The sequence below is a fragment of the Talpa europaea genome, assembly GCF_964194135.1.
Source record: "Talpa europaea genome assembly, chromosome: 5".
In the NCBI taxonomy this organism is placed as follows: Eukaryota; Metazoa; Chordata; class Mammalia; order Eulipotyphla; family Talpidae; genus Talpa; species Talpa europaea.
In genome coordinates, this window is record NC_140071.1 from 48,751,130 (window position 1) to 48,776,393 (window position 25,264).

A 25,264-nucleotide genomic window follows, 5' to 3' on the forward strand; every position below is an offset into this window, starting at 1 on the left:
GAATTACTTGCATCAGATATAGTGGTATTTATTATTATGTACAGAGAGAAAATACATATAAGACATAAGCTTAGATTACATGCACGCAGATTCATGCTCCTTAAATCTTTTCTATTTTTTAATTTACGTTTCTCTCAATAATGTGCATGGAATATGCCTTATTACAGAAAATACTGTTCATAATTTGACTATGTGGAAGTGCCTACATGGTGGTAATGCTACTAAGGCAAATAAGACAAATTATCCTATCAGTTTACTACATCACCAGTTAACATTTTATATTGTGATGTTTAAAAAGAAAAGTTTATACCTCAAATGTGTATTTTATTTTACAACCAGCTGTGCGGTTGAGATGGGATTGTGGTGGGGGTGGGGTGGGGGGAATGTTGGGGTGGGAATGTTTATCTACCATAGCCACTGACAGAAATCTTCAAAAAATTTCTCTATGCCCACTATAAATTATTCTCTTTGCTGTTTCTGGTAGCTATCATGATCACAGACAAATAATTTTCATAATTAAATTGGATAGCTTTATTTTACAAAGGTATGGAAAGTGTACAAAGCAGTATCAAATCTAATTATCTTTAGTTGTGTTTGCACTAAATGTTGACAATATACTTTTGCAATTTATTCTGTAAATAAAATGATTACACTAGAAATATTTGTATAAAAAAGATACATTTTGCCTTTAGATAACTGCACTGGTACTTCACTAGCGTTAATCCCTTCCAACCAGATTTAGAAATGTGCTGGGGACTATGAAAATTATTTAATAGAGGTCAAAATTTGTAGAGGTACTAGCCTTTTTGGACAATATTCAGACCCTCTAGAATTATTTCTGTCTGGCTAATTTCTACATGATATTTTCTCATCCACAGATATTTCCTACTTCTCTTCCCCAAGCAAAAAAAAAAAAAAAATTATCTTTTTACTCTCTTTTCTACTCAGTTATTCTTTTGTACGTGATAGAAACTTGAAAAAATATTGGTGAGAGATTTTCTCCCTGAGTGGCCACTGTACAGGACAAGAAAGCAGTGTTTCACTCGGAATTTGGGACTTGCGATTTTGAGGTAGAGAGTGATCATAACAGCTTTTAGCTTGAGACTGACACAGGGGCAGCCAGCCCAAGAAGGGGAATGACTGGAAGGGAGGTGTAAGAATACAAATGAAGGCAAAGGCGGAATGGGTTTCCCATTTGTTCAGTTTAACCAACTAATTTGTACACCTATACAACATCAGTGTCCATTGCTATTGAGAAAATTTTAGTTGGGCTGAGCTGGTTCTCTTGTGATTGTGCTGGTTATCTTTATGCCTATCAGTTGTTTGTCCAGTTAAACACTTTCACCAGTATTTAGTCCAAGTTGTACAGACGATGTATTTGGATTATTGTTGTTCATCTACAAACTCAAAACATAATCATTTTAAAGTACCTTGGGAGTGTGTAGAGTGTAACTATTCTATAATAGCTTTATGATCCTGATGATGTTTTTTAAAAATAAAGTTGGATCTTCCATGTTACAATCACAAAATTAAGACCAGTATTTAAAAGTGAAAAAGTATTAAAATATTATGGACAAATGTGCTTGCCTGTTTTCCTTAACCCAATATACTACCCAGCATATTTCTAGGAGTAGTTAAGAGCTTGCAATAACTCCAATTTGGTGTTCTTGAATCAAGATTGTAACCCAGCTATGGATCGAGGGAACAGTTGCAACCTAATTTTTTTAAAAGATAAAATAGAATGTAATAGATCAAGTACATAGCATATAATAAAGAAATATTTTGTGAATCTTTTTCAAGTGTACACACACACACACACATACATATATATGCATTGGGTTACAATTTAAAATGAATTTCATACATGGCTCCTGATCCAGCAGTTAAAATAGCTAGAGAGTGAAATCATAGGGGTATTTCTAAAATGATAGCACTCTTTAGCCATTTGCATATAACCATGGAATAAATGATCTCTTTAATATGGTCAGCTCCATTTGTTTTACTCGGAATTTATCCTGTGGGGCAAACATGAGATGGGAAATGCAGATCTGCAGTTCACTTGGTGGGTTCCTACGTGTTTGTATTAAAGAACTTGAACATATTTCTCTCTTTAGTGTGAAAAGATATAGTGTCCAAATAATATCACCTCTAAACACAAGCCAAGTATTTAATCTGGTGGGATACCAGAAAGAAAATCTAGCTGTTATGTTGGATTAATTGACAGAGAAATAGTGTGTTTCCTCGTGGCATACTTCTAAGGAGTTTTGCAAGAACTGTGTAGTACTTTTCTTACACTCAACTTTGGAGTATAACCTGTGAAAAGGATATGCTAGCTAGCTCTTTCAAAGTAAGTTTTCATAGTATTTTCCAGATTTTTTTTTTTTTTTTTTTTTGGCCATTGTTTGAATTTGGTTACTGCTGGACTCGTGGCTAGCATTTGCATAGTCTCTCCATTGAAATAACTACTTGGAAGCTTCTACATCTCCATACTTTGACTAGCCTTGCATAAATATGAAGTTAAACTGCTTTGTTTGGCCTTTTCCACAAAGTTCTGTGAGCTTAAGTAGTAAAACATCTATAAATCTTTGAAGTTACTGACATGCCCAGCCAAGATTTTCTTACCATGCAAGGTCTATGCTTATTAAGATGCTGAGTGAGGGTAACCACCACATGTGTACACACACTACTGTGTTAGCTAACCTCCCTTTACAACAATGCCTGGTAGTGGTATGTACCACCCCTATTTTACAGGTAAAGAGGTCGGGGTTTCAAGCCAACTGGTAACTACTACTTTTTAATGCCTTTAAGTGATTAATATCAAGAATTGACCTGATGTGCTTGAAGACTAGCACTTTGAGGGCATGGGGCCTTAACACTTCAGTATGGACCTCACAAAATCCCAAATGTAAGACTATTCAAAGTCATATCTCACTGGATATTTAAAGATTATCTTAAAGATTAATATTTGGTCATTAGTGCCTTAACTTTTTTTTTAATTTTTAAAAAAGATTTATTTATGCATACAAGAACTGAGGTACAGGCTAGAGATGTTAGGGGGTGAGAGGATTCACCAGAGACAGAGTGGAGGACAGAACAGGCAGACTGACTGAAATATACTACTGAGGGGAGCAGCAGGTAAGACAGGAGAGAGAGGTCTACTGTGCCAGGTGGGTCAGCTCCCTGGCCAGGTATCAAACTCGTTCTGCAGTGGCTGGAGATAGCTTGATAGCACTGAGACTTTAACCCCTGGGCCACCAGGGAGGCCCTTAGTGCCTTAACTGTCTTCCTGCTCTCTAGTTTTCTGGGATGAAATGGAACAACCTCATCATATACAAACTCCAAAGGGGTATTTTGTCTTGGATTTTTCAACCCAAGCATGAATTCACATAGTTCACTGTTTTGTGTATGGCCTGGCACAAAATGACCCTGAGGGCAGCTCCTTGGATTGGGAGGCCTAAGCATAGCAATTTCCAGCAGCAGGCAATTTACATGCAGCAGCTAACTCTTGAGAAGTCAACATTCAACTATTTTAGCAATGCTAAAATAGTACTAGTTTTCCACTGCATACAATTCCCAGGGCAAATATTTACTGAATATCTACTGCATGCTCAATAAATGAGCTTCAGTATTCCAGGATTGGGGAATACAGCAGTAACACCTAGCCCTCTTGTTTTGTCATTACCAATGTTACATAACCATGACATTGTTTTTTTGCTGTTGTTTTTAAAATTTATTTTATTTATGCATATAAGAACTAGGGTACAGGCCAGAGGTGCAGGGGGATAAGAGGAAATACCAGAGACAGTGTGGGGAGCAGAACAGGCAGATGTACTGAAATACACTGCTGAGGGGAGCAGCGAGGTCTGCTGCACTATGTGGGTTAGCTCTCTTGCCAGGATGGAACTCTTGCTGCAGTGCCTAATGATAGCTTGATAGTGCGGAGGCTTAACACCTGTGCCACCAAGGGAGGCGCCCCCCCCCCCAGGCAGAAGATTTTAACTTCAATGAACAGGTGTATATTTTAAACAGAAGAGAGAAAGAATGTGTTAGATAAAAAGAAGAACACCATTATCTTCTTTCCCCTAAGACAGTTTTATAAAGACTTGCCAAATCTCCCAGCCAGGGATAGTGGCAGAGTGCAATGAATCATAGAGCAAATTCTATGGCAACCCAGAGGGGTGTGGACTACAAAGAGTTAAGCAGTAGTAATTGTGGAGCTGCTGAGGAGGGATGAAAAGAGAGGCTTTTGCCTGAGACACCTCGGCAGAGAACCCCTAGGGTACTACATTGTTTCCTAAATCGGATATACATAAAATCCTATCACAACCACTAGGAAAATCCCTTATCTTCCCATCTTTGGATAATAGAATGAGTCTATATATATGAAAGAGACAGTAAATACAGCATTTCATTGACTGTAGAGCTAAGTAAAACCTTAGGAACCAGCTGATTCAACTGTCATTTTACCAACAAGGCAACTGCGATCCAGTCATGGGGAGAACCTGAAGTGCTACTTAATTCTGGCAGAGCCATGACTGAAATGGAGGTCTCTGGGTCCCCAGGCCCCTCAACACTGCCAAGCGCCCCTATTAAATGATATTTTTCTTTTGGAATAAATCCGAATTAATTTATTGTGTTTCCCAATAACAAACACCAAGAACATTTAAATTGAAGGTATTAAGTTACTGAGAAAAGACATGGTTTGTCATCAGAGACAAGTCAGAGAAATACGTGGACAAGATTTGCCACCGGAGTATAGAAGAAAAATCAATTTCTATTTGTAGATATTGTTTTATTTGTTAATGTATATGATTCAATATAATTCATCAATAAATATATTTATTGGCTGTGTATATGCAAATTATTTTCTTTTCTGCTGGGATGTTTAAGGTGTGGATTCTATTGGCCTAGGAAGGAGGTGTCCCTGAACATGTTAAAAATGGGCCTTTGGGACCTCTCTGCAGCCACTGCAGCACGAGTTTGATCCCTGGCTGGCCAGAGAGCAACCCACATGGTGTAGCAGACCTCTCCTGTCTCACCCACTGCTCCCCTCAGCAGTGTATTTCAGTCAGTCTGTTCTATTCCCCATTATGTCTCTGGTGAATCCTCTCAACCCCCACACCTCCGACCTGTACCCAGCTCTTGTATGCTTAAATAAATATCTTTTTTTAAAAAAAAAAATGGGCCTTTGCCCAAGTGTTTTCCATTTAAAATTGCAACTATTCTGGCTACCCTAGCCCCAACTTTAACCTTTGGCTACTTGCCATAAGTAGTGCAGTGTGAAAGCATCCAGCCTCGTGGGAGGAGCTATGGCCAGGGTTGGTGGGTTGTTCCATTCAAATCTTGCTATTAAGAGTGGTAAAGATTGGGCTTCCCCTGGTGGTGCAGTGGTTGCGCGCTGGGCTGCTAAAGCCACCCACAGCCTCTGCAGCGCCAGTTCGATCCCAGGCCCTTGGCCAGGGTCCCACATGGGGCGACAGACCTCTCCTGCCATGCCCGCTTCTCCCCTCAGCAGTGTATTTTGTCTAGTCTGCCTGATCTTTTCCTCACTCTGTCTCTCGTGAATTCTCTCACCCTGCCACGCTCTGACTGTACCCAGTGCTTGTATAAATAAATAATCTTTAAAAAAAATGATATTTAAGATACAGCTTTCACAAGATTATACCCTAGAACAGAGGCAGAAAATGCTCCAAACTTGGTAGTTCTAATGTCAAAGGCCTTTGACACTACATCAACAGTGAAATGCAGGAGTCTCCTCAGTGAAGCTCCCGTGTGAGCTTCCAGGCTAGGCGAGAGCTGAGAGTGAAGTTCTTCCATCATGCATTATTTGGGGCATTTGCTTTATTGTGTCCAACACTTCCTAACATTCATCCCAGCTGCTTTAAGAGTGGAAACTGAGACAGTATTGCTCCCTCAAGCATCTGCTATCCCCACCCCTTCCTGTTTGCCATTTCAGATTTGCAAGTGACATGCAAGCAAAGGAGTTCCATAAGCGGCACAGGCTAGATGACTGTAGTACTGTTTTGAATTACTTCCTGATGGTTTATTGCCAAGTTTCCTCAACAGAACACAGAACATAGGAGAGGCCTGTGTGCTTAACGTTAGCTGCTCGCATGAGGTTCGACCCCTTGAAGGCCGGCTGCCAAGTGGCTTTCAGAATTAACCATCTGAAATGTTCTTTTGATTCAGCTTCTTTCTTCAGTGCTGCTCCCGTGCTGCAACCCTGGGAAGTTACGGAAGCAAATCGTGGGGCTGCAGGTGAGTGGGGTGAGGAGGAATGACTGATGGTACAATAGTGGTATATGCAAGCCTCTTTCAAAGCAGTCTGCTTTCCCCTTTGCTTTGTCCCCCACCATCTTATTCAGACCACTGGGAGAGAAAGAAGATACCCAGAGGTAGCCGAATGAGGGAAATGGCTGAAAATGTCTCTCTGGGGGCAGTCATACCATTCATTGAAGACGTGGAGACCTTCAGTGTTATTTGTGGGGGAGGGGGCTGCAAGAAGGAAGGGGAGGGGGAGACACCAAATCCAAATGACACGCTTTCTAGTCGGTTAGTTGTGCCGTCTCCCTGTGGTTAATGCTAATTAATTATTGGTTGGCACTTGGTCTCTCCATGGGTGTTTTCCAGCCATGTGCTTCTGAATAAGCACAATTTCCTAACACTGTTCATTCAGGGTTCTGCAGCCATCCCAGGCTGGGTAGGTTTACTGTCAATTCAGCCAGCTTAAAAGAGAAACTTTGAGCTGTTGGCATCATCCTTAGAGCTTTTTTAATAGTTTGCAGGGGCAACAAGCCAGCAGGCAGACAGCAACTTTGGACCTCCTGCAAATTTCTATGTGCTTTTTCCTCTGGGCACTCTCCAGCATCCCCTCGTAGTTCTTCTGCCCCCCATTCTGTGTGACGCCACCCTTATAGCCTCAGCCTCCAGGCCCAGGTGCGCCCACTCACGCACGCCCATACCACACTCCAGGTGCAGCCATCAGGCACATGTGCCCCGCGCCCATGCTCGCAAGCGCCTCCGCATTGAAGGCCGCAGGTGATAGCCACAGAGGCCAGCAGCCTAAAAGCAGGAGCAATTCACTGACCCTACAGCAGTAATACCAGGCACCTCACACTGACACCAGAACAGTTAGAGCAGCAGCAGCAGCAGCAGCAGCAATAACAGAGTTGCTGAAGTCCTGGCCCCACCCCAGACCAAGAGAATCAGACCCCATGAGCACGGAGCCCTGCAATCTTTTGACTCAGGTGAGCACCGGACACAGTGGGGTAACAGGATGAGCGTGCTTTTGTGTGTCTAACTCCAGCTGTTAGCCCAGGGTTTTCTTCTGTTGGTCTTAGGACACTGAAAATTTCTCACATTCTGACACAAGACAGCTCAAACTTGCTCAGGAGGAAAAGCAAAGGGCAGAGAGTGGTGGTGTGTGTTCTGTATACATCACAATGAAAAGGAACCCATGAAAACATTGTAAAATGTATCATTTGCCATCTCTAGGCTCTGGTGTAGAGGTTTTCCATGCAGAGGTTATCCATTAACTTATTTCTGCTAACTGGGCAGTTTATTAATCCAAGCCATGTTCAGGAGGAGGAGCTTGAGAAACACTGGTGTAGGGTAAGGAAAAATGTCAGGCTTTTCTGCCCTCCCGCCATCAGGATAGATGATGGATCCTTGCGGTCCTGAATGCATGCCTGATGGCGGGCACCTGCAATAGGGTGTGGGCATAGGTAGATGGGATTCACCTGGGCTGAGACTGGGCTTTTAAGGGCGGCGTCACAGGGACACCAGCAGAAGCCAAAAGAGAAGTAAAGAAGTAGAAGCAGAGATCACTGGAGAGTCCAGATAGAGTGCGGATTTGCTGGGGACTGGGAGGACTGCCAGCCTCCCGGCCCCCCAGCACCCTTGCCTGCTGTGTACTGGGTAAATCCCAATAAAAGACCTGCAGAAACCACTGAGAACTCTGACTTCTCCTTTACCCAGTCTGTTGGATCATAGAAAACCTGCCCTTACAACTGGTCTGGAAAAAGATTTTCTATGAATTTACTGCTCTTATTTCAACCTTTTGTACACAGTGGATTTGTACTGATGTGTTGCTGTTCTAACAGGGATTGAGTGCAGAACCTTCCATTTGTGTTTCCTTGGCATTTACTTCTCTTTTCTCTCCTAAATTGAGGAAAAACCCTGTCCTGCCACATGCATATCATTACTCACCAAATCACCCAAACAGGAAAGGGGATGAAAATCCTTCCCTGCCTTCTGCCCAGTCCACTCCATTCTGAAGGGGCTGATTGCAAATTCTCGTCATTTCAGGAAGAAAATTCAAACTGATTCTCTAGCCTTGGTTTGCAGTGGCTCATACACACCTTTTCACCATTAAATTTTGCACAAGTGTGGTCCATAATTACAAGAGGAATCAGCTGTTCTAGCAGAGGCCAACCTGAGTTATTCTAAACTGTACCCTCCAATTCAGCTGATACAGTGTAAAGGCAAGCTCACAATGGCCTTTCAGTTTTAGCTACCCGATCTTTGTTCCCTCTCTCCACTAATCCTCATTTCCCCAATATTCAAACGTGTCCAAAAAGCTGAGATGATAAATCTGAACTAATCAAGCTCGAAGGATAAGAAGAGAATTTTAATACCACACACACACCACCAGCCTGTCGTGAATGCTGTGGAGCGGAAGAACATAATGGAGAATGATGGATCATCAGGGGTCACCTAGCCCGAGTCATAGGTACCACGCTGGCCAGACTTTACAAGTTTTGAAGCCTCAGGCTCAATCCAAACAAAAAGTCTCCTTACACTTAGCGTAATAACTTCTTTTTCATAATTTACTAGAACTGGAAAAAAAAGTATAACAAAATGTATACAATTTAGTAATTGTACAAAACATTAATTCAGCAAGAGGATATTGGTTACAGTCACCAAAATGAATATGCAACATATTTTTCTCTGCCACTTCCGTGAAAAGTTCAGATAAGTAAGTCATCACTGGCTGAAAATTCACAACAGAAGCCATTTAAGCTTTACATACAATAGAAAAGGTCAATCTTCAACAATAATACTGCAGACACAATCACTCAAGGTCTCCATGCTGCCGTGGCATTACCGGAATGTTTGTCAGAGTCCATCTTGTACATGAGATAGCAGCTGTCCAAGACCAACACTTGAAACATTAGATGTAATACAAAATAAGGAGAGTTCTTTATTATTTATACAAAACTTGTACATTAAAAAAAAGTTAAGATTCAACAACTCTGCTGACACCCTGAGAAAGCTAAGAGCTTTTATGGGTCCATCCAAGAGCTCTGTGTGAATGTTTCAGTCACCAACCTCCTGGCCACAGGAACAAGGCACATTCCTCAAGGGCCATTCACGCGGCACTTTCACTGGCTCTAGAAGCTGACTTTCCCTTTCATTAGCTCGACAAGCAAGGCAGGGTTTCCTGGACAGTAAAGAAAACTATTTTCTCTGGCCCAAGTTTAAGAGTGTTTTATCAGTATACAAGTTGATTTTTATTTCTTGAATACTTTCAGTAAACTCCTAGCATAAGAAACTTTATTACAACATATACAGATTTGATACAGTTCTTTACCAAAAAAACAAACAAACAAACAAAAAAAACTGTAGGTTTCTCAGCTAACTATATTGGTCTTTTAAGAAATCAGAGTTGGCTTAGAGAAATGGTATTTTTCTTCAAATCTGTGTTTTCCACCCTCAGATTTCTGAGAGCGGTCACAGGCTTGAATATTCTTGATAAACAGAGCCACCTTCATCTAGGCAATATTAAATACTCTTTCATCTTTAACAAAGAGCACAAAACTGTTTCTTAAAGCCTTATCCTGAAAGATATGTTACAGCCAATCTAGGTAAACATTTATTTTTAGACAAGAGGCCTCTCTGAATAGCCTGTATAAATGCAGTGATTTGTTTTCTTGATAGAGAACCATTTAGCACTGCTTTGAGCACATTATTCTGTAGTTTGGGAATAAGAGTAATTCTTCCCTTGAAGAAGACAGGTCTCTTTCTGAAGAATAATGTTGGCTACCCAAAAAAGAAACAAAAATAGACCAGCACCAAATGAAATATTAGCTTACAAAAAATAAAATTAGCTTTTACTTTTTCAAGTTCCACAACCCAGGCTTAATAAATTAACTATGAAATCAGGAGTTCTGTCACCTACAGCATAATTTAAAAATCCATTTTCAACCCAGGGTGGGGTGGGGGGCTGGGAGGGGCAATCTGTCACATTGATCATCACGAACTCCATCAAAAGAAAATTTCATCAAAAGGCAACACTTTTTTCCCAGCTTGTATTCTTTTTCAGAAGTGAGCTGTAGATTACCATCTGTGATGCTTTAAAGCATAATATTCATGTCGAGATCTTTCCAAAGAAAACAGCATGTAAAGCACTAAACTGTTTCCAGATTTGAGGAATCTGCATGGGAAGGACTCAGACCCTTCTGAAAGAGCCCAAAACCAAGCAGTCGCCTCACTGATCACGTCTATTCATCCTCAACAAGACACTGCACTGAGCTTTTTAATTCACAGATTTTATGTTAGTCCTTTAGAACCCAACGCCCATATTTCAGTTTAGAAAGTCAGACTGTTCAGGCCGCTTTCTCAGTGCAAGTTCCTTGAAGGTCTTGTAAATTAATCTTTGACCTAGGGCAGAAAAATACAAAGTAGAGAAAATCAGGAATGCAGGATTTTAAGTTTGGACTATTTGCATCTCAGTAATAGGTTTTTATACTGCGTGTTTTATGGTAGGGAAAACGTTAAATAAAACTTTAATTCTTACCTGTTGTGAATCATGTGACTTTTGACAAGATGTCCTGCTGCCAGTGCTGCCATCAATGACAATTCCCCAGCCATGACCGTACCACACACAATTCGGGCAAGCTGTCGGGCATTCTCCCCAGGATTGTCTCTGCATGCTCCTTGAACACCTAGCATCTGCAGCCAGGGAGACAACAAGAAGACTCAGCCTGAAAGTCACGGCAGCAAGTTTCTACTCAGACCAACTAAAATAAAGGCAGCTACATATTAATTTTTTTTATTTTTTTTACATCATTGTTCATTTTTAAATAATATTTGCTTCCCCACACCCCCTCTCAGGTGTAGTCCCCATAGAGTTTCCTTCACCAATGCACCCGTGCACCATCACCTCAGTCCCCTGTGCTCCTCCCTCCCTCCCTCTGATCCCTCTCCCTCCTCCTCCCATGCAGGATGTCTCTGATTTATAATTGTCCGTTCTTGCTTTGTTGTGTTTTGTACTGTTATTTTTTTACACTGATGTCTTATTTGGTTCCCCTATATTCCTGCTATAAGTGAAACCATCTGACATTTTTCTTGTTCCTTCTGGCTTTTTTCACTGAGCATAATTCCTTCTAGCTCCATTCACGTTGCTGCGAATGGCATGAGTATCTTTTTTGATTGCTGAGTACTATTCCATTGTGTACATTACAAAATAAAAAATGTATACATTGTCCAAAAATGAAAAAATGTATAAAATTTAAAAAAATGGAAAAAAAAAAATAAACATAGCTACAGTGGCACCAGAATAGAAGTAGACTCTCCTGGAAGTACTACATTTCCAAGATCCCATAGGCCAGAACTGATGATGTAGAACATACATCATAGTTAATATCCAACGTCTGGCAGGCAGTCCCCTTACTCAAAGAGGAGAACTTTCACTCCAAAGTAGAGACCTTTGCTCTCTTACTCTACTTTTCCCCATTTACTGAGCATATGCCTGGACAAGTCTACTTGGACATCCTGAATTAGGCTGACGAGAAAAGACAAAATATAAAGGCGAGTTAAGTGTGGCGTCAGCAGAGAATCCTAACAGAACCAGGTTTGAGGTGCCTGGTCTCTGCCTGACACATCGTACCTGCAAACAGGCTTGCTGAGGGAGCAGATTGGTCCCACCACCCACAGTTCCTATTTCTATAGATGGCATGGTACAACTGATATACAAATCTTCATTTGTGGGGCCACTTGCTTCCATTATGGTAATACAGTTTGAACTACCAACATTCTGTGCTGCATCCTGAAAAAACATAACAAGGAAAAATATCAAATATATTTCCTTCACTTAGACCAACAAAGAGAAGGGATGCGGAGGTGGGAGCCCTCACCTGTCCACAGGCAATGTAGATGGCAGTGACGATGTTGGCCGCATGGGCATTGTAGCCACCAATGCTTCCGGCCATGGCAGAGCCTACCAGGTTCTTATTAATGTTCACATCAACCAAAGCTTCTGTAGTAGTCTTTAACACCTAGAAAACAGAGTTGTGCACATCTTATATCTTTTTCTCAAAAGATTCAGAAGTATGTTACGAGATCTATCTTATCCTCCAGAAAACAAGGGAGTTGAGATGTAATCCCAGTTAAGGCCTGTCCTCGATAAAAAGACTGAGTACTAAGTTTGTTCCTGTGAGTGCCACATACATACGAGACAGGAAAGATGTAACGGTCATCTTTAATATGAAACATTTACTAAGCTTTATTTAGAATGTTATACTCCTTTCCCCCTATTTTTTAATCTAAAGATAAACACAATAAAATGTTCATCCAATCACTCACTTCTCTGACAACTTTGGCAGGGATGACAGCTTCACAAACAACAGACTTTCCTCTTCCTTCTATCCAGTTTATAGCAGCAGGTTTCTTGTCAGTACAATAGTTACCACTAACTGCTAAAATCTGCAATTCAGGGAAATACTCTTGAAGCTTCGAAAGTGCTTTCTCTGTACCCTATTAACAACAACAACAACAACAATTACATTAATATACAGTTTATATATTGGAAGGCTCTATTTGTATATAACACTAGTATTTCCAAATATAATAGCAATAAATGTAGTCTTAATATTTCTAAATTCCACAACTATACTTCCAAGAAACTGAGCACAAAAGTAACGGCTGTTGAATTAACCACCACACTGACCAATTTCTATCAGGTATAGATTCCTAATGCTTCTTTCTGGGTTTGGAAACAAAGTTCATTTTTTTTTCACTGATAAACAGGATGCAAATGAGAATATAATAAAATTTTAACAGTCAGAATTCTCATACTCATGTCACTGAGAAATAACCTATAATCAATGTGTAACAAATTTCTTCTTCTAGTTATTAAATTGTTACCTAATATGTGTGTGTGCATGCACACACATTTTGTTTATCCATTCATCTGTCAATATGGACTTGGGTGGCTTCTGACTTTTGTTTATTGTGAATAATGCTGCTATGAATATGGGTTTGCAAACATTTCTTTGAGACTCTGCTTACAGTTCTTCTGGGTATATAACTAAAGTTGAAATTGCTGAAGCAGTTCTATTTTTAATTTTTTGAGGAACCACAATAAACCACTGTTCATTGCCTATTTTTAAAGCTTACGCTTTTAGTCACTGTTCTGTGTCTTTCCTTATAAATAAAAAAACCACAAAACAAATTTTGCTAGCCTAACATTTTACATTTGTGTCTAGTAAATAAAACGTAACAGAAGAATAAAATATGGGGCCTCCCTGGTGGCGCAGGGATGAACGTCCCAGCACTATCAAGCTATCACCAGCGACTGTGGCATGAGTTCAATCCCTGGCTAGGGAGCTAACCCACATGGTGCAGCAGACTTCTCCTGTCTCACCTACTGCTTCCCTCAGCAGTGCATTTCAGTAGATCTGCCTGTTCTGTCAATCTCCCCACTCTGTCTATGGTGAATCCTTTCACTCTCGCACCTCCTGACTACAACCCAGTACTTGTACATAAATAAATAAAAATAAATCTTGGAAAAAAAGTAGACTAAAACATAAGTCATACACATTCTTTTCCGTTTTCTTATAGAAGATAAAATAAATGGATTATATACATGAACTTTATTTGGCCTCTTATATTCAAGTCTTGAAGTCTCTAAAAGTCAGCTTTTCAAGGCTTATAGAACAGAGTTTTATAGCACTAACCCTGAGATTCTTTCTAGCCTTTTTAGATAGACACAGAACATATATAAGCCACATCTAAATTAAATATTTCAAATACAAACACCAATCAATAAATGCCCGGTTTATATTATTACATGAACCAGTATTTATTTTCCAATAAAAAATCTTTCCATCAATTAATTAAATAGTGTACATGGTAAAAAATTCAAAAGCATAGGAGGGCATAAAACGAAAAGTAAATCTGCTCTCCACTCCTGTCTCCCTGACACCCAGTTCTCCCCTCTTCTGGGATGATCACTCTTACAAATTCTATGCACGCTCACCTTGGAAATCATGTTCATCCCCATGGCATCTCCTGATCGGGACTGGAAACGGATATAAAGGTTGCGTCCAGCCATACTTATATGAAGCTTCTGTAGACGTGCAAATCTGTAAACAAAAGATTTTTTTTTTAACCACAGAAGTTACCTTAAAATCTAATACCCAGTTTATTGTATTTAAGGGAGTTCATGGAGATTACTTATTAAATGTGTTTTCTTCTTTATTTAAACATAATAGAGTACTATTTCAACTCTATCTCATTCTTCTATGCCATAAGAAGAGAGGACTGTAGTCATTTCACCATGAACTTGAGCAGTCCACATAAAAACAAGCACATAAGCTGGAACTATTCTGTGGCTATCATTAATGTTCATTGTGCTTCTTTATAAATTAAATGTTCTAAATTCAAAGTAAATCTACCAATTTTTACGTCTATGCCACTTGGAAAATCTTTTTCTAAGTCATTAATACTGCCTGAAGGGAATTCTAAGTCAACACTCATGTAAAGTAATGGTCTAATCAAAGCAAGCCTTATAAAACCAACACACAAACTTACTAATTCATGTCTTTATTTTTTTCCTAATTTACCTCTATGGAGATATTCACTTGGATCAACATTTTCCTCCTTCTCCCAAAATAATCATTAATACCACTCATTTTGAATGAATGGACTTAGGGTTAATATTTTGTTCTCTGAGGTAGGGAATACACTAACTTATGTTTAGTGATCACAGATGGACATAAACGTAATCATATCTATAAACCACACACACCTGCTCGTGCTGTCAAATGCCTCCTTTATCACTGCGAACCCTTCAGGTGTCTCAAGCCAGGCCTTCACTTCTGCTGAATCACAAGCGCGAGGAAGACGCACCACTGGGCCACGAGTCATTCCATCCGCAAGGACTCGGCTGCTGGCACCTCCACCAAGCTATTCAGAGAACATTATGGGAGCACATATTAATCCTGAAAACAACCCTGCTTACCCAAAATGTGTCATGATTGTCCCCAAATCTCTTTTCATAGCCTAGAGTATATCTTAAAATAGGCAAATACATAAATGCCAACTTACACCTATTGCTCTACAGCCTCTATTAGTGCTGGCCACAAGACAACCCTCTGTTGTTGCCATTGGAACTTGAAATTCTTTTCCATCCAAGCACAGAGGGCCTGCTACTCCAACAGGAATGGGCATGTATCCAATAACGTTCTCACAACAAGCTCCCATCACCTGAAAGGTAAAGACAGTGACAATCTATATTGCAAATACACAGACCTTTTCATCAATAACTTTCTTTAAACTTATTTCGCTAGTGTATTTTTCAAGAACAATTTTTGCTATTTTAATCTCAAATGTTTAATATTTTAAACTCGAAATTTTAGTGCTTTAAGTACTTTTTAAAGACCACTTAAAAGTAAAGAAAAAGAAAATGAAGAATGAATCTTTAAGTTCTTAACATACTATTAAAAATGTTGAATAAAACTATGTACATATAAAAGGACAAAGACTAAAAAGTTAAAGATTAAACTCCAAGTCTAAAAAGTTATAAAGCAAATCTTCTCAAATCAAGAAAATAACATACCAGGGAATAATTATAGTCCCTGTAAGGCAGATACTGGAGAGAGGAAGGCTCTGGAAGTTTTTTGGAAAGTAATTGTCGGCGAATAGATACACCTCGTTCATGGGTTTCCATCAGCGTTTCCAATTTGTATGCTGGAATATGCTTGGCATTGACTAATTGAATGACCTCAGCATCACTAAGGAATTTTGCACCTTTCTAAAGAAATGGGGAAAAAAAGGGGGGAAAGAGGTTCAGGGAGGGATATGACAAAGAATTTAAAGGACTATAATTCATGTTATTTGCAATAAATAAACCATTTAATACAAACAATACTCTCAAGAAAGCTAAAACACAAGTAGTTAGAAGACTTAGGTCTAGTGACTTGAGTAGATGTTAATATTGTAATGACGGTAAATTCTTCACAAAAATGTGAAACTAAACAAATGTAAGACCAAGACATTTTTTAAAAAGATTTATTTATTTATGCATACAAGAACTGGGGTGTAAGCCAGAGGTGTGGGGAGTGAGAGGATTCATCAGAAACCGATTAGGGAGAACAGGCAGATGTAATGAGATACAGTGCTGAGGGGAGCAGAGGGTGAGACAGGAGAAAGACCAAGACAGTTTGCAACTGAAGTTCATAGAGAAAAATTCATAGTTAAGATTCTGATGTTCACCCTACATGTTTTGCCAAGCCTGTAGATAGTTGTGATGATAATATACATGTTATACTATAGCAGGACAGTTGTGATATTAGTATACATGTTACCAGGAATGAGAGAAGGGAAAAGTGATAAAGGAAGACAAACATTCTTCGCTTATGCACATATATTAAGAAACAGATTAGGCTCATATAGACAGAATACAACAGTCATGTCAAGCATAAGAGGGCTCACGGAGATAGGCAGAATGCCCTTAGAATTCTCAGAAAAGAAAATAAATTTCCTTGTGGGCATCATAGTTATATTAAAAACAAAAAAACACTTCTATCTTTGAAGCTCATTCCTGTGTTAAACCCTTTCTACGCTTCGCCATACCTATGAGACTACACTAGTTGCTTAACTCTATGATAAACAGTCATACTTTAAAAAAAGTTATTGACTCTTGAGTCAATAAATCTTGGAGACTCTGCCTTCCAGCTTTATCATTTACTAGTTATATTACTTTGGTAAATACTTAAACCTGCTGGAGTCTCAGCCTTCTCATCTGAAATATGGAGATAATTTCACCTACCTCGCAAGGTTGTAGGGAATAAATAAATCAGACCAGTACCTGTAACCAGGCAACACAACACCTAGAACTCAGTAGTAGTACTCAGTGGCTGTGACTTTCTTCATTCAACAAAAAAGCTACTTTTCTTTCTTTTTTTTTTTTTAAATAATAAATTTTATTTTTATATTCCCCCATACAACTGCACATGCCCCATTCTGACCCCAATCCCTCCCCTCCCGGCCCCCACCCCCCAAAAAGTGTCTCTGGTTCATAGTTTTTTTGTTGATTTTGATTTTCACTTTCTTATAGTTATTCATTTTCCTGATCCCTTATTTAAGTTTTCTAAAAAGCTACTTTTCTTAAAATATTAAGCTTGAGTTTATTTTCCTCACCTCTGCATTCCCAAGTATCTGCAAACATTCTTCATTGGGCCGAGGATCTGTGGGAAGTGCAATTTCAGGTTCTCGCGTCTCCACTGCCAGCGAAGTATCAACCGAGGAGCTACCAACCACAAATGTAGCTTTGTTTGAGGTGTCAGTTTCTGCCACTAAGGGTTTTATAACCTCAGCTGTTCAGGAGATCAAAAGAATTCCAACACTAAACATAAGTTTTAAAACAAATTCAGCTTTTTTGACAAATACACATTGGAAGACTGGGAAATGAAGAGAATGAGAAATCACCTTTTCTTTCACTGTTTACCCTTGTTTCCTCCTCTGCTGCATGAAGTTTCTGGTTACTTCTGGCCAGTACAGGTTCTCGTCTACAACAATTGTCGGGGACTTTCTTTTGGGTCACTACAGGGGATGTGATGGGGTTTTTTAATGAGAGTGTAGATTCTGTCTCTGCTTGTTCAAAGAAGATGTACTTGACTGCCAGAAGAAGAGCTAAGCTTAGGGTAATAACTTGTTCAATATCCATGCTGATCATTCTAAATAAAAGACAATTAAAATGATATTAATTAGAAATATATGAAAGGTAAAACCTAAACTTTTAATAGCAAAGAGTGCTATGAATAATATGCAACAAAATATATCTCAAATAACTTACTTGGAGAGATAAAACTGCCAGAGGGAAACACTTGGTTCAATTCTTTTGGACACATTTTCACCCAGTCCTAAAGAAACCTTAGAATTCTCTGTCGTACTGTTTTGAGGAGAAGGGTCTGCTATCCAGCGACTGTGAGCATGAACAAGAACCAAACCTAGAGACTGAAATAAAATTTCATAAATTATATATCCTCTGCATTATCACGAAAACCTAAACTTCTCATCCTTGGCAACCAGACATTATTTTCCACGGCCTCCCCTTACAAATTAAAAGCAAGCCCCAAACTCACTATGTGGCCCCACTGAACTACTGAAACATCCCAAAGAGCAGGTTTTCAAAGATCAAGTAAAAGAACTGAAAAATCTACTTAGGGGAGTGAAACTACTAAAATCCAGGAGCCTTAAAGAAACTCGAAACAATAAGAAACAAACAAACAAACACCAGTGAAAGGGTCAAAAGTTGTAGAATGAGAAGAAAAAAAGCCCAAATTGAATAGCAGAATATAACTATGGAACCAAGGATACTGAAGGGAGAAAAAAAATGTATAATTACCATAATCATTTTAACCCTCTGAGTAACAGGATTTGGTTTATTTTCTTCTTCTTCTAAAACTCGGGCGAAGTGACTGAGCTGCCAAATTGGACGACCCTCACGGCTTTCTCGAGAAAGCTACAAAGTAAAAGTCAATGTTAGGTTAGTAGGTATTGATCTCATTTAGGTTAAGTGATATAATGACAAATATTATTCTTCTACTAAGGCGGTAAGTAAGAACCGCTCTTACCTCTAAAACCAGGGACACACAAGCTGGGAAGAAAGTCATGAACACAAAGTAGTTGGCAAGAACTGACATACAGCCAAAGCAGCACATAATCTCAAGTTGACGCACCCCTGGTTACAGAAAAATTGAATGTATAATTAGTAAAGTATGGGTATTTCTCATGCTATATATATCACAAAGATTCTTCCCATAAGTGGACAGGTAAATGAAAACATTGCATAGTGAGCTCTTTGCCATTTACCTTAAAAAAAAAAAAAAAAGACCTTACATTACTAAATTCTATTCTTTCGTTTCACATATAAATTTGAATATAAAATATTTTTGATGTCATTTGTAATATTAAACTATTGAATAGAAATAAAAATTCTTTTTCCCTATTAAAAACTGCTAACTAGAAAAATAAAAAAACCAATATTTTATCTTATTTTCTGAATAGTCACAGATCATTTGACTTAACAGAAGAAAGGCATACACTGTATTTTTCAAATGCTCTACAGCAATTACTCTTAAATGTAGAAATTCAAGAGAATACAAAAATTACAATCACAGAAACATTTTGAACAATCTGCAACTTAAATAGTGGCCAAGTATAGAATCCATACTTGCCCTATTCTTTTACAACTTGGCTCTCTACTAGCTCCTGCACAACAGTAACTCCCCCTGTTGCCATATGTCCTTCAGGCATATACCAGGCATACACTGGCAAACACCAGTGAAAGGGTCAAAAGTTGTAGAATGAGAAGAAAAAAAGCCCAAACTGAGAAGCAGAACATGACAATGGAACGAAGGATACTGAAGGGAGAAGAAAACTGTGCAATTACCATAATCATTTTCTCTGCCCCAAAACAATTCCTCTGTGCCACTGCACTACCACACCAAGAGACAGCAACAATCTATACACTTCCAAGGACTTAAGACTTTTTTCCTTCTACTTCGTATTTGTCCAAAGGAATACTTCTTAGTCAAATATGTGTTAAAACTGTCCTTATGAGACCATTCTTTATTAAAAAAAAAATTGCTCACATACCTGACATGGTACCAACTCCAATCACAAGACATTCTACAAGAGCATCAAGGGTGAATGTTGGACCTAAAATTGCCATTCCACGAGCAATATTTTCCCTTACTTCATCCTAAAACAGACCAAACATATCAATGAGAATTAGGCAAGAACATTAAAAATGATAAAGAACACCTTAGGGCTTATACTAAAATCTAGTTTACTATGTAAAAAATGAAATATCCAGTATGAAAAGACGAACAGACATTCTATATAATAATGGCGCAGGGAGAGGGGCAAAGAACATACACAGTACCCTACTTTCCCTTTCCACTGAATGTGATATTTTCCAAGAAGATTCCTTTGAGATGTTCATTAATCCTATTATTTAAATTCCACATAATTAAATCCTACATTTTATATTTTGGTTACCATTGATAGAAGTTCTCAGTTGTAAATTTTTTGAGGCCATGTTAGTATTATGAAACCTAAGTCATATCCTGTCAGCATACTCAAATAAGCACAAATATTTGTCAAATACATAATCAGAGCAGTACTTGCTATTTTATATTCAGATATTCTGATTTAAGATGGTTAAAAAAAAGGTTCCTTAGAGTGACTAATATATCAAGATAAAACTTTAGATGGGAAATAAAGCTTGTGCTATTCAATCTTCCATGAGACAGTCTTCCATATATCCTGTTCTGCTCTCTGATTTGTTTATTCTGTACTCTTATTTTATCCAAAGTCATATTACTCTAATATTTGAAACTTTCAAAAGGAAAATGGGGGAGAGTCCAAATTCCAGAAGCCATGGAATTATAGTTGAGTTGTTAGATAAATGGGACCATTTCTAGAGCACTTAGAAAGGCCAATTTTAGGACTTGCTGATTAAACTTAAAATTGTGGATAATTCCTGAGTCTCAGCGAATGAAGAAACTATTAATCTATCCTATTAATGTAAACAATTGAAAAAGGAATACTGTAAGTATTTGTGTCTTATAAATACTTACCTGTGAGTTGGAACTGAGGGCAAACTTTGCTAGTGCACTTGCTCTGGAAAGGTCAATCAAAAGTAAGAAAAAGGGGAGAGCTTCACTAGAAGAAAAAAACAACAAGATGGTCAATTGCATTTGAGGAAAAAATATGGCTTACAAAATTCTTTCAATGAAAAAAAATTTCCCCCCTCCCCATATGCTGTATAAGCATGTATACCTCTAATGTACTCTAGCATATACACCTCTAATTAACTTTGGTATCCTCAAGCTAAACACATTAGTTACCCAAATAATTGCTTAAAATACTTCAATGTTAAAAATGAAATATATATATATGTATTTCAATAATCACTGGTTGTGGAAAACTAAATAACCTTCTAGTATAAACTGGGAGTAACAACACTCAAAAGCTCTAAAAACAGCCATTGTCTCAATGTGTTCTAAGAAAATTATAAACAAAAATTTAGCTACACTGTAATACTGACCATAATATTATTATTAAAGGAAGAAATTAAATAACAATCGAATCCTAGAGGATTAAGTGAATGAACTACCAAACTATTATTCACACAGGGAAAAACTAGACAGCCAATACAAATAATTTAGCTTAAAATTAAGGACATGAAAAGATAGTGAAGTAGCTAAAAAGTAGCACGAAGTAGCTAAAAAGCATCATATATATTATGATCTCCGTTTTCTTTGTATAAAAACAGTGGGGAAAGACATACACCAAAATGTTAATACATACTAAAACAATATAAGTATAAAGTATATTTAGGCTTTAAATACTTACTTCAAGCCTGTCAATTCTTTATCTAAGAAATGAATAACAACTGTACTGAATACAAAACTCGAGAAAATTGTGAAGAGGCCAGCAATTCCTAAAATGACAAAATTCAACAAAGTGAAAAAAGGCATCATTTATTACACAAATAATAATATTTCATCCCACACAATATTCCCAAAGAAACAGTATTTTCCTCAGATTATTAAGGTCTCAAATGTCAAAATGCCTAAGTTCCTAATATTCTGAAAGGAAACTATTAAATGTATGCAGCACAACTCAAGCAATACACACATTTCCATACATGATTTAAATAAACAGGTGTATTTCTACAGCAAATGAAAACTGTGATAGTACATAAAATTAAATATATAAAATGATTACCCAAAATGTATTTTGATCCAAGTTGACGTAAATTCTGAAACTGGAAATAAATATACAGGATTGCTATGCATCGTGTTATTGTCAGAATTATAATGTCACTGCTCAAAACATCCTATTGGGAGAGAGAGAAAAGAAATTTCCATAGCTTTACCTTTCCAGTAATCAATCAAAAATTAGAATTTTTATTTTGTATGTATCATTGGTTTATACATTATCATAATATAAATGTAGGCACAATATAAGTCAAATATTAAACATTCAAAGCAAAAATTAAATCTAATTTTAAACCAATCATTTCTCACCATGAGACACTTACAAATACTTCTCAAATTAAATGAATTATATTTGTATAGAAAAAGTAAGTGGAAAGTACAGAGCATTTCTACATTATATAAGTAAATGTAAACCTGAAGTAAATTCATGAATACCAAAGATTTTACTCATAACTTTTTTGATTATACGGCTTCTAAAAGAAGATATTCTTTAGAAATTCAAAAAGTACTTTAGTCAATATCAAATTAATTTCACAAACCTCTTCAAACTTTGGACACTCATAATTCCAACCACAGATCTTATCATTACCAGTAAACATGTTCATGGACATCATACAGATGGTCAGTGTCACTGTCCCCACTATGACTTCCCAGGGATGGGAGGCCACAAAGAGGCCATGCATTCGGAAAAGTCTTGACAACATTGTAGTTACAGAATTCTTGGACCCTGAAAGAAATATCAAGCATGAACACTAAGTATAGGGCTCACCGTATTTTTAAGAAAAGATTATAAGGAACAGTGTGTTGTAAACCCTGCTTTGTATGCGGTATCTAGTACATGTGAATAATACCATTTGCTAGTAGTCCTTATAATTATGGAAATTATAAAATTAAACACACTCATTGCTTTTCTACTCTCAATACCTAAGTCCCCTAACTAATCACTAGCATTCCAACTTAAAGGCAGCCATTTCTCACGGTTCTATGAATTCAAACATTTAAGACCAAACCAAATAATTATGTCAGTCCTTGATATCTGACCTAGGGAGAACAAAAGTGAAACACAACTGTTTTATTTCCTAATTACCCTCCTATAACATGCATATAAGCACCTTCTTTATTTTCTACATTCTGGTTAAACAAAAGGTAAATACTTAAGAATGTATTTGTTGAATATCCTCCTGTAAAGCATTATCTTAGTTTACAAAGTTCCTCAAGGGACCTAATACACATTTTCTTTCCATCCAACATTCTGTAAGTAGCAAAATGATATTTAATGAACCTTCCCAGTGTTACTATCCCCAGAGAAAAGTTTTCTCCCCAACTTTTATAGCCAATCAAAACGCTAGACCAGTCATAGAAGAAGAGAGTGGTTGGTCAAAGTAGATGTCTCTATAATCAAAAATTCCCAACAGAACTTACAGGTAATTTTAATCTTTGACTACCATTCTAAGTTTCTTTTTTCCTGATTAAGTAATACTTTTGATATTCTGATTTTTAAAAATCTGATATAATTATTGGTCTCTAAGTAGGCACAATGCAAGTCTTATTTCTTAATCTAAAAATCAATGCTTTTGACAAAGCATATTAATAACCCACAAAAATAAGTTAAAATTAAGATTTTAAAAAGTAAGCCCACTGATTGACACACTGGCAAGAATTCAAGTGACTCTCACTATGGTTAAAACTAAGAAAGTGATTCACTTATTGATGACTGAAAATAAAAAGGCAACAAATTAAGGAAAGAATTTATTAACCTCTAAAAGGTATGTGCGGGTAAGAGTAGCATTTAGGAACTAAAAACAACAAAGTATCATCTCCTTTATTGGCTCAATTAGAAAATGAAATCAATTTTGAATCAGAACAAACTTTTTTTAAAATAAAAAAATTTTTATAAAATAGAAAAGATAGCTGTGGGTGAGACAGTAGTTATACTGGGTATAATTTTTTTTAACATTTTATGTTTTATGAAACTATACCTACATGAGCATGAGTGCTGGTTTTCAACACAACACCTGTTTCTTACTGTGGGTCTCAGTCTTAAAAGGCTGGCAGTTACTGAGATATATAAATGTGGCATGCCTGTGTTTATTCATTCTTTTTCAATCTTTCACTCTGTTTATTCCTCATTTTACCTTCCAGCACCTTGTACTTATAAAGCAGTTCCTAAATAAATACCTGCCTAACTAAAATAAATTTGTAAACTAGAGTAACATGCATTTTATTGACACATCTTAACCTAAGACAACTTCTTAAAGTCATCTAGAACTGAATATAGTATATTCATATGTTGATTTTCAAAACACATCTGAGACTTAAATGCACTGTTACTTCAATAAGAGAAAAAATTCATTACTACTATTAAAAAGCACCACTATTTTCTGAATAAGTATTGCTGTACACACTGTTTAAAAACAGTAACCTAGATATGGATATACTCCTCCCCTTTTAGCCCTCTACTTGAAAAGTAAATGCAGACCAGAACATTTGGGGAACATATTAAAAGTGGATAGGTGGATGGGGTAGGGAAGAGGCTACATTTTATTTACTATCCTGGAAAATGAACATCAATAACAAAAATATTTTCTACTTTACTCCAACCAAAAGCTTCATAAAGGGATGGATTTTAATGATTATCATCTATCACATAACTTCTTTCTTATATTTAAAAACAAATCAGTACAAATGGGTCTAAAGCTCAACTAGTATTAATTTCCAGAAAATGAAAGAACTAAAAACTAAAACTAAAAATGTTTCTAAATTAGATCAAAATGATTTCTAATACTTTCTACCCCCAAACAACCTCAATTTAAATTACTGCTTATCAAATCAACATAGTCCTCAATATCAAAATGTTAATTCAATTGGAATAAAATCTAAACTCCTAGTAGCAAGGAACCCCAATCTGATCACAAATGAGTTTAGCATTATTAACCCATAATTATTTATCAGGCACATGATGTTTTTCCTCAAATAGCTCATGGTAGCTTTGTCACCTCTTCTTTCCTAGGTGTAGAGTCATCTTTGCAACATTAGGGGAAGAATTAAACATGATCCTATGAGCCATCGCTGAAGACAGAGAACCTCACCTATTTTATTTGGAAATGCAAACTGAGTAGAAAGGTGTGTCAAAAGTAACCATGACTGTACACAATCTTATTTCTCATGAGCATCCTCCCCATTTTCCTGTGATTACGCAAAAACATTTAAATGCCACAGAATCCAATCTTCTACCTTCATCAGCAGTA

The 25,264-nt window shown here is 37.4% G+C and overlaps 1 protein-coding gene across 2 annotated transcripts; it reads right to left on the reverse strand.

The window, feature by feature from the left end:
- Nucleotides 1-10,607: 10,607 nt before the first annotated feature.
- Nucleotides 10,608-22,720, reverse strand: HMGCR (3-hydroxy-3-methylglutaryl-CoA reductase; the record flags this gene model as incomplete). Of its 2 annotated transcripts, XM_084233408.1 has the most annotated exons (19): nt 10,608-10,662; nt 10,799-10,953; nt 11,891-12,049; nt 12,138-12,278; nt 12,586-12,756; nt 14,261-14,366; nt 15,032-15,189; nt 15,331-15,489; nt 15,842-16,036; nt 17,425-17,600; nt 17,713-17,960; nt 18,080-18,240; nt 18,632-18,748; nt 18,861-18,967; nt 19,885-19,990; nt 20,871-20,955; nt 21,649-21,736; nt 22,024-22,135; nt 22,556-22,720. In XM_084233408.1, 19 exons carry the CDS (start codon nt 22,718-22,720, stop codon nt 10,608-10,610), a joined length of 2,664 nt encoding a protein of 887 aa, XP_084089534.1. The 2 variants fall into 2 exon arrangements, with proteins under 2 accessions (XP_084089534.1, XP_084089535.1); XM_084233409.1 differs by lacking the exon at nt 15,331-15,489.
- Between the last annotated feature and the right edge of the window lie 2,544 nt (nt 22,721-25,264).